This window comes from Octodon degus, unplaced genomic scaffold (genome assembly GCF_000260255.1).
Source record: "Octodon degus isolate 3935 unplaced genomic scaffold, OctDeg1.0 scaffold00039, whole genome shotgun sequence".
In the NCBI taxonomy this organism is placed as follows: Eukaryota; Metazoa; Chordata; class Mammalia; order Rodentia; family Octodontidae; genus Octodon; species Octodon degus.
The window spans coordinates 14092993-14102914 of record NW_004524615.1 but is presented as its reverse complement, the minus strand read 5'-3'; the positions used below and the strand labels follow the sequence as shown (position 1 = coordinate 14102914).

Here is a 9922-nt window from a genome sequence, read left to right as displayed (position 1 = left end):
CGGAACTGGGGATTGAACTCAGGCCCTTGTGCTTGCCAGGGAAGCACTTATTCCACTGAGCCATCTCCCTGGCCCCTCAACTGTTTATATTTTAAGGAAATGAATTCGAAATCCATTGGCTCTCTTCATTTGGAATAGTTTTAGTTTGCAAAATTCTATTTTCACGTTCTAAGTATGTGAGTGCAAGCTTTTATAGGTGACAGTATTTCAAAGTCACTTCAAATACCTGATTAAATTTTTCCCACAGTGGCAATCTCATCCCCCCTTGAAGCATTATCTTTGCTCTGCAGAGCTCTGTCTGTTCCGTTTGGGGGTGTCGCCCAGCACTGAAGAGTGCTCTCCCAGCACGTGAGGGGCCCTGGGTTCAGTGCCCCGCATGCCAGAACGGGAAGAGGGCTTTGTTCTTGAGCGCAGCACTTGGCCGTCTGTTTCCTCCTTTCTTTCCTTCCTTCCCCCCCCCCCTTTAAAGAAATGAAGTCTCACTAGGTTGCCCAGTAAGGTTGAGTCTTCAAACCCTTGTGACAGTGTGACTAGTGGGTCTCATAAGGAGCGCAGTAACTTTGGTGGGCACTTCCACTGAGCCATCTCCCTGGCCCCTGTTTTAATCTTAAAAAGAAAATATATTAGCTGGACATAGTGATACAGGCCTGTAATCTGTGCTGAGATTAACAGCATTCAAGGAGGGTAAAGTTGGAGGATCGTAAGTTCAAACCCAGCCTGGAAATTTTGCAAGACCCTTTCTCAAAATTAAATATAAAACAGGGCTGGGGATTTAAGTTATACTGGGTTTATTCTCCACTATTTAAAAACCAGAAATAAGGGACAAAGTAGTAAGCATATTGGTAACATCCTGTAGCATTTAAAGCTACAAAAGAAGGGCCAGCCAAATCAGTGGATTAAAGCACCTGCAAGCAGAGGTCAGGAGTTCGATCCCTGGGCCTGGTGTGCCGGCCTCGCCACAGGGCTGTGCTGCGATGGTGATTGAGACAGGGTGTTGTAGTGTGCACCTATAATCCCAGCTCTTGGGAGGCCATAAACAGGAAGATCACTACTAGTTGGATCTAGTAGGGATATGCTGAACACACTGTAGACCCTTCCCTAAGATACCAAAAATAAGTAAATAAATAAAGCTACAAGAGATGAGTACCCGCTGGGAGTCCTGAGGTTTTTTCACTCTAGAGTTTTCTCTAGTTTGAAAGAAATCATTTGTTTTCAGGACCTCATGAACAATTACTACCTTTGCCTGCATTTAAATCTTGACCCCCCCCCCCCCCTTGGCAGTGTCGGGGCTGGACCCTAGGCCCTTCACACTGAGCTACATCCCAGCCCTCAGAATGTCTGAGATGATCTTGCTGAGTTGCCCAGGTGGGACTCAAACTTGTGATCCTCTGCCTGTGCTGAGATTAACAGGCACATATCACTGTGCCCAGCTTTTTAGACTCTCTTAACAACAGAGGATATAAAGAATTTAGCCAGTCAGGTATTTCTATAATTCAAAACACTGCTTTCTCTTGAAATTCTCCTTAGAAATAACTCCTGCTGGGGCCAGGGAGATGGCTCAGTGGAATAAGTGCTTCCCTGGCAAGCGCAAGGGCCTGAGTTCAATCCCTGGTTCTGCCAAAAAAAAAAAAAAACAAATAACTCCTGCTAATAACTGTGTAATGCAAATATACAGATTCTCATTGATATTCTCTGTCTGTCTCTGTCTCTCTCTGTCTTTTTGTCGTTTTGAGACACGGTCTCACCACGCTGCTCACCCTGGCCTTGATTGAGCTCCCTCTGTAGCCTAGGTGGTCTCAAACTTGCGCTAATCCTTCTTCCTCAGTCTCCTGAGTGCGGGGATCACAGGCATGGGCCACCATGCTCAGCAAATTACCAGTTTGTGAGATGCCATTTTATGGTTCAGTGCTTAAAATTTTATTGGGATTTTTTAAAATAATGGAGCAAGTGACATTTATACTTCATATTTTAAATGGAGCTTATGAAACAAAAGAACTCACCTTTAATATTCTCTAGTCAAACTTGCATACTTTATGCTTGGGTTTTGTATTTTAGATGAGGATGGCAACAACCAGTGGCCTGAAGGTTTGAAGTTTCTTTTTGATTCGGTCAGCTCTCAAAACATGGGATTGCGAGAAGCCGCGCTTCACATATTCTGGTACGTACAGCCAGTGTACCTTTTTCTACATCTTACTGTTGTGAATGTCTTGAAACATTGTGCTTGATCAACTAAGCCTGAGTTAGCTTTAGGGGGTTAAAAAATATGCCTTTGCTAAGCTTTGCGCTGTTTTTTTTTTGTTTGTTTTGTTTTTTTGTTTTTGTTTTTATTTTCATCACGGTTCAAGCTCAGGACCTTGCACTTGCCCAGCAGGCGCTTGTGCTGCTGAGCCATCTCCCTAGCCCTGTACTTGTTTTGATTGAGGGAAAGCTGTTTATTTTACACACTGCTCTTTTGTTGGGTTCTGAACATTTTCTTGGTGTCCTGTCCTTTATTCAGAGATGACATAGCTTTCAGAGCACCTACTAATAACTGGCTTGAATAAGAAGAGAGTGCTAGCAAGTCCCTGTTGTGTTCCGAGTCTTCTGAGCCCATGCTTTATCATATTTTAACAACTTCTCTATACTCATAACCAATGGATTAAGTTTAGAATTAGTTCCTCCTTTTCTGCTCTTCTATGTTAACCAGTTTTCTACTGTATTTAAAATATGATTGATAGCCGTATGTGGTAGTATATGCCTCAGCACTCAGGAGGCTAAGGCAGGAGGATCACTGAGATCGAGGCCAGCCTGGGCTACAAAGGAAGTTCAAGGCTGACCTGAACTTGAACTCAGATCAGAGCAAGACCCTGTCTCAGAAAGACTTGTGTATACTTACATATGCATATGCATATATGTGTATATGAATAATACATTGGATTTGTAACTTTTCAAGTTGTAGGCTCTACATAGTTTTTATACTTCACATTATCTTCTGCTTTAGTTGTCAAACACATTCTATTTAATTATTCCCCAATAATGTAAAGTACAGTGAAACTTGGACTGGGCTCATCAAGGCTGGGAGCAGCAGGTGCGCAGCAAGCATGGTTGGCTCTTGTACCCGCCTGCACACAGGTTGGCTTCCCACAGGGACCAGTGGGAAGCACAGGCCTGAGGCCAAGCTGCCTCGGGGCCTAGACTTGTGCTGTTCATTTCCATTCATCACGCCCAGAACAAGAGTCGCGGAGAGCGTGTTTTGATGATGTCTGACCTGAGGGTTAATGTGAGCTTTAAATCAGAGAAAGCCCTTAGAGATTCTCACTCTTGCTTTACAGAGGTACAGTGAAGCTTTTATTTTATTTTATTATTTTTTAATGTATTTGGTATAAGGCCTCACTACACAGCTTGGACTCAATAGTGATCTTCCTGTTTTCAGCCTCCCCATTGCTGGGGTTACAGGTGTGTGCCACCATGCCTGAACTCGTGGCCAGCTCAGTGTGCCTGGGTACAGGGCTGATGTGGCATGTGGTGCTGGGAATCAAGCCCTAGTCAACAGTGAAGCTTTTAAAGACTGTTTTGGATTGTCTTTTAGGAACTTTCCTGGAATTTTTGGAAACCAACAGCAGCACTATTTAGATGTCATCAAAAGGATGTTAGCTCAGTGTATGCAAGATCAGGAACATCCATCGGTAAATAATTTCAGTTCTAATATAAACATCTTAAACTTGTGAAATAAATTGTTAGAAGCTCATTTTTATTTTTGCATATTAAAAAGTAAATGTTAGTTTTGTTAATAAGGAAGAATTTCACCTTGAGGAGGGAAGCGTGTCCTTGTATCCTAAGCAGCTGCTCGTGTTGACTCCCTTGACTCTTCATTGCAGATCAGGACATTATCTGCGAGAGCCACAGCCGCATTCATCCTCGCAAATGAGCATAACGTTGCCCTGTTCAAACATTTTGCAGACTTGTTACCTGGATTCTTACAGGTAAGAAAATAGTATAGAATAGATTGTAACTATGACAGAGTGCTTTTCATTGGTTTAATTTTCATGAAGAGGAGTTCTACAGTAACAGCCATTTATGTAGTACATGGTGGGAGCATGGTGAGCTGATCATGTGACTCCCGTAGGAGCTGTGTGTCTCGGGATGTCCCGCACCCCTGACCTCTGCTCAGCCATGTGAGTAGAAGTACCCCAGAAGAGGCAGCACTGCTGTTGAGGGCCCAAGTTAGGGAGGATTGAACCGAGCTAAAAACTGAAGGTTTCTGTGTGATAAAAAGGTTTTAGCAGGGATTGGTGAAAGTTTTTTCATCATGTTGTCACAGTGAAAAGTTATAATTCCAGTGACAAGAATTTCATGTATACATGGTATTGTTTAGTGGTTTATCTAAAAATTTTAAATCTAATCCCACAGATCCCCCCACCTCAGATTTTAAAGTTAAATGTTCATCAGAAAATAATGGTAGATTTTTAAATGCAGACTTAGATACCACAGTGACCACAGTGTGGGACTAATGTGTGTGTAACAAGGCTAGGACATGGTTATAGAGAAGACAGAGGAGAGGGATTCTGCATAGTTATAAGAACAGTTCCTTGATTGTCCTACGTTTTGTTGTGGTAGTTACTATATTTTTATGGGCTTAATTTTGACTTAGGCTTTAAAAGTGTGCCTATAATTGACACAGTAATTGTGCATTTATGAGGTACAGGGTGACCTTTGGGGACATGTGTACAATATGTAGTAATGACTTACCTTGCACCCTAGACATTTATGAACCAGCACATGTACCGTCCAGTGCTGCGAAGCGCTTACCCACTGCGCTTTACAGAGTGAGGCAGCTCCTCCTCCGTCCCACCCCACACTCACGCTCACTTGCAGGCGTTGGTGGCATCCTTCCATGCTGTGCTTCTGTGAGATCAGTTTTTTGTTTTAACTTCCACACATAAGTAAGAACATGGATATTTATTGTGTTTCTGTCCCCAGCTATTTCAATAACTGAGAATCTTTCAAACTGTTGTCAAAAATGAAAAAAATGATGTCCTCTTTTGTGACATAATACTCTACCTAGCATGTATGTATGCCACATTTTCTTTATTGAGTCATTAATCAGCAGATACCTAGAGTAACCTCATGTCTTGGCTGTTTGGTTAGTGCTATAACCAAGTACGCAAGTACGGATGTTTCTCATCATTACCATGAATCAAACTGAGGACCCTTGTACTTGGCAGGCACAAATGTTTCTTCAGTGTGTTAATTTTAATTCCTTTAGATGTATGCGCAGAAAGAAGAGCGTGGGTGGGATCATGGTAGCTCTGTTTCTAGGTTTGGTTTTGTTTTGTTTTTCTGGCTCAGGCTGCCTTAAGGGTGGGTCTGGTGCGGCGTGTGGAGCTGCAGATTGAACCACAGTCCCCTGCACCTGACTGAGTCCCCAAGCAGGAGCCTTAAGCAACTGAGCTAACCTGCAAGGCCCAAGTTTTTTGTTTTTTTAATTTTATTGTTTCTAGGGTTTTTTGTTTACTTAAAATGTTTCTAGTTTTTGGTCTTTTGTTTGTTTGGTTAGTTGGTTGGGTTTTTGGTCCTGGGATTCGAACTCAGAACCTTGCACATGCCAGGAAGACAACTATGCCACTGAGTGAGCTTTAACCCTGGCCCTTTGTTTCTAGTTTTTAAAAGAACCTCCACACAGTTTTTCCATGATGGCCATGCTAATTTACATTCCCACTGACAGTATCTTAAGAGCTCCTTTCTTCACAGCCGCAGCACCACTTGGTAATGTCTTTTGTGACTGTAGCTGTTCAAGTTTAGCAGTAGTCCTCTCTTGACTGCCTCTTAGGAGCGTTTTGGCTAATGAGGTATCATAAAGTGAGTCTTGAATCCAGACGTTTTTCTGTTGTTTCTAGGCTGTAAATGACTCATGCTACCAGAATGATGATTCGGTCCTAAAATCCCTCGTTGAAATCGCCGATACTGTTCCAAAGTACTTGCGTCCTCACTTGGAGGCAACTCTGCAGCTAAGTCTCAAGGTACGTTACAGTACTTGAGTAAACGTTGCTTATTAGTGCGGGCAGTACGATGAAGTATTAAATGTGTTGCCCGATTTGTCTCTGTAGTTGTGTGGAGACACCAGCCTTAACAACATGCAGCGCCAGCTTGCCCTGGAAGTGATCGTGACCCTCTCTGAGACTGCCGCAGCCATGTTAAGAAAGCATACCAACATCGTGGCGCAGACCAGTAAGTCATGGTCTTCGGGCGTTTATGCGATGTGGCAGAATCGGCCACTGAACTAACTTGTTGAGGCTTGTGCGATTGCTCAGATTGTTTGAATGTCTTCAAATCAGATGAAGCGGGTCTGCATCTCCATACCTGTGTATGTGGACCCAGTATTCTACTTTTAAAACTTTACAGATTGTTGCAACCGCAACCCTTTGTTAAAAGTAGAATTTCGGGCTGGTGAGATGGCTCAGTGGTCTAAAGCACCTACTTGGAACAAGCTTGGCAAAGCCCAGGGACCTCAGTTCAATCCCCCAGCACCACATGCCAGCCCGCCTGCCCCCTGGTGGGCTGAGCTGGCCACACACACACACACAAATAAAGAAAGAAAGAAAGAAAGAAAGACCCATTTCATGTATTATATAAAAATAAAAATAAAAGTAGAATTTCTGTTAGGTCATAACATAGTTAATAGAGTCAAAAGTAATTCAGGAATGTATAGATATCCAGTTGCAAACTGAAAACGAGGTTATATAATTACATTACTGATGAACATAGGATTAGAACACAGGTCTTCACTCTTATTATGTTGCTTTATTTTACATTCTGCAGGAGAAACTTATGTAACTATTTACACTTTATGTTAGTGCTATATAAATACTATGAAAGTTTCATTGTGCTTAGGATAAGAACTTAGGAATAGCCTAGTTATTTTCTGACCTCGTCATTTCTTCACATGCCAACAGGTATTTGAACACTAGGCTTAGAAACTAATTACATTGCTAGATTTATTTTGTAGTGGCTTCTTTTTTTCAGTCTTACCCTGTGGTATTGATAGAATTTTAGGAACTTTCCTGTTTGACAGGAAGAAGGAAAGTATCCTCACTATTATTGTTTCTGTTGTACTAACAATTCTAGATAGTACATTGAGATTAAAAAATAAGAATTATTAGGAATAAAGATACTGCATAATTTGTTGGTTATGCAATATTCTACAAAAGAGGTAAATTGTTAGACCCTTGCATTTAGCAAGGTTGCTATATAGCATGAGAACATTAAAAAATAGCAGTTCTTATATATCAAAAACAAAAAAGTTCAGGATGGAGAACCTAACTTGGGCCAGGAATATAGCTTAGTGGGATAAGTGCCCACCTGGCAGATACAGGGTCCTGAGTTCAATCCCAACTACCAAAAAAAGGAAAAGAAAAAAGAAAGGAACCTGTGGACACCGAGACCCTGCTATTACTACTTTGCTTCATTTTCTTAAAAGCAAAGTAAAATATTACTTAAAATTCTTGTGAAAATAAAATAAAATTCTTGGGTATAAAAAAAAATGATGCTGACAAGATTACATGAAGTCCCAGTCTCTATGAAATAATTCCTTGCTTTAGTTCCTCAGATGTTAGCGATGATGGTTGATCTGGAAGAGGACGAGGACTGGGCCAATGCGGATGAACTAGAAGATGATGATTTTGATAGGTAATTGTGTGTGGGAATGTGGGCGGGGCCGGCCTGGGAGGGCGGGGCCAGGAGGGTCAGGACCATGTCACCCAGCTCTGCTCTGGGTAACTTGTACCCCAAAGTTAAATTTTTTATTTATAAGTATTATCTTATTTTCCATATATAATTTATATTTTTAAAATTTATGTATGTTCCATCAAGGTTCTTAAAGTGTACTTTATTAGGAGAATACATAAAACCATTTTATAATCAGAAAAGATACCAATGACAAACTTGAAATACACCAAGTAAAGTTTCTGTCTTTACTCTTGTATTCCAAATTTTCTTCAAAATCAGGAATTTCTTTTAAAATACACATGAACAAGCTTTATTATGATACTTTTATATGCATAAACCTCACTTAAAAAGTTGCTTGAGGGCTGGCAAGATATCCCAGTGGTCTAAAGCGCTTGCTTAGACAAGCACGCAGGGACCGCAGTTCAGTCCCCGGCACCACATGCCACGCCAGCCCCACCCCCAGGGTGGGCTGAGCCAGCCACTAAATAAATAAATTAATAAATAAATTTGCTTAAGCAGAATTTCCTACAAAACACTGCTTTTTCAGTATAATGTAGTTTAGCTTCAGGATTCAGGGAGTGTAGTGGTGAGAGCTGTCCACTGCGTAATAGCGACACTGGGATTACTGCTGTACTGACTCTTCAGTCGGCCCTGTGCGTGCTGATCCATGGACAGAAGGCACTGGGTCTGGGCTCGCAGGGGTAGTGGTGGCTCCTTACATGGACGTGAAACGTAGCGCTTGATGCCGTGCTTATTTGAGTTGTCCTGAGGTATATTACTTTCAGATACAAAAATGGGCAGGTCAGATTGAGTGATTTGTTTGAGGTTGTATAGCTAGCTAGTGAGCTTAGGTTAAGGACTTAAACCATTTTTCTCATTAACATTTATAGAATACAGGGCCGTGGAGATGGCTCGGTGGAATAAGTGCTTCCCTGGCAAGTGTAAGGGTCTGAGTTCAATCTCCCGTTCCGAAAAAAACAAAACAAAAAACATTTATAGAATACATGCTACATTTTTGCAGCTTCCTCTCATTATTAAGCATGACTGGTTACAGCCCCAGCACCACCGAAGTATATTGAAGTAGGCTTTACTGGGCTGGAGAGAACACGGGTTAGATCAGGTTTCCTTCCTCTGATTCAATTACTGCAACATGCTGCTGCCTGTCCTTTAACTTACCTTGTAAACAGCTCTTTATAAGTAGATGGTTTAAGAAACTTACTTTTCTGGGCTGGATTAAGATTTTCTTACTAGGAAGTTACTTTAATTGATTTTTTCTTTTAAATAACTTTCCAAGGTCAGAATTTTAGGTCCAAAAACCTGTTCTAAAGATCATATATAGTTTCATTCCTCACAGTTTTGCCTTTGTGGGCCAGTTGAGTATTCTATACAACACTGAGCCAGAGTGACTGCAGGTCCTTCTGCGCCCCAGTCTCCATGAAGCCTGTTCGTAGTGGTTGGCAGTGTCCTTTTGTACCTCTTTAACGATGAATACACTGTGGGGAGAGGGAAAGTCCTCTTCATTCTGAGCACCCCTTTCAGTTTTCTGGCTCTGTCCGCTGATGAGTTTCAGGGATGTGTTTCTAGAAAGTGAGATGCAGTTTTCCACCTGCCTTTTACCTTTGAGTTTTGAAAAGTAAAATTTGGATTCAAGACTTTTTAAACTATGGTACAACATGGTAAAAGTTTTCATTTAGTCTTTATTTTCAGCTGTCGCGTTCTTAATAGCACTTGCAGAAGTCTGCTTGAATATGTTCTCGTCCTAGTTTAGTAACACACTTAGCACGCACATTTCTCAGTGGGTCGTCTGTGTCCGTTGTGTTTAGCAATGCCGTGGCTGGGGAGAGCGCTCTAGACCGCATGGCCTGTGGACTCGGCGGGAAGCTCGTCCTGCCAATGATCAAGGAGCACATCATGCAGATGCTTCAAAACCGTAAGCTGCCTGCGCCTCCGTGCTGCAGGGGTGGGCTGGGACTTTCCAACCCTTAAAGCTCAGTACTGTGCTTTCATCTTTGCCTTTTATAGAATGCATAACCTAATTCTTACTTTCTACTGATGAGACTTTATTTAGTCATTTTTAGAACCATGTCTTATGCTAAAGAATGGTTTTCCTCACTGCGAAGAGCGTTAGCTTTCCCTCCACAAAGTTAGTCTATAGGAAAAAATCATCAATTGTAAAGAAAATTCTATGGATTTACTCACTAGCCAGAAATATGTAGTT

General features: G+C 41.7%; 1 protein-coding gene across 1 annotated transcript in view; it reads left to right on the top strand.

Moving 5' to 3' along the window:
• Window positions 1-9922, top strand: part of Ipo5 (importin 5) — a 43940-nt gene that overhangs the window by 4662 nt on the left and 29356 nt on the right. The window contains exons 3-9 of the mRNA XM_023715196.1: window positions 2056-2158; window positions 3569-3665; window positions 3858-3962; window positions 5877-5999; window positions 6087-6207; window positions 7578-7665; window positions 9528-9634. Coding sequence (XP_023570964.1) covers window positions 2056-2158; window positions 3569-3665; window positions 3858-3962; window positions 5877-5999; window positions 6087-6207; window positions 7578-7665; window positions 9528-9634 — 744 coding nt within the window. The remainder of the gene's footprint in view (window positions 1-2055; window positions 2159-3568; window positions 3666-3857; window positions 3963-5876; window positions 6000-6086; window positions 6208-7577; window positions 7666-9527; window positions 9635-9922) is intronic.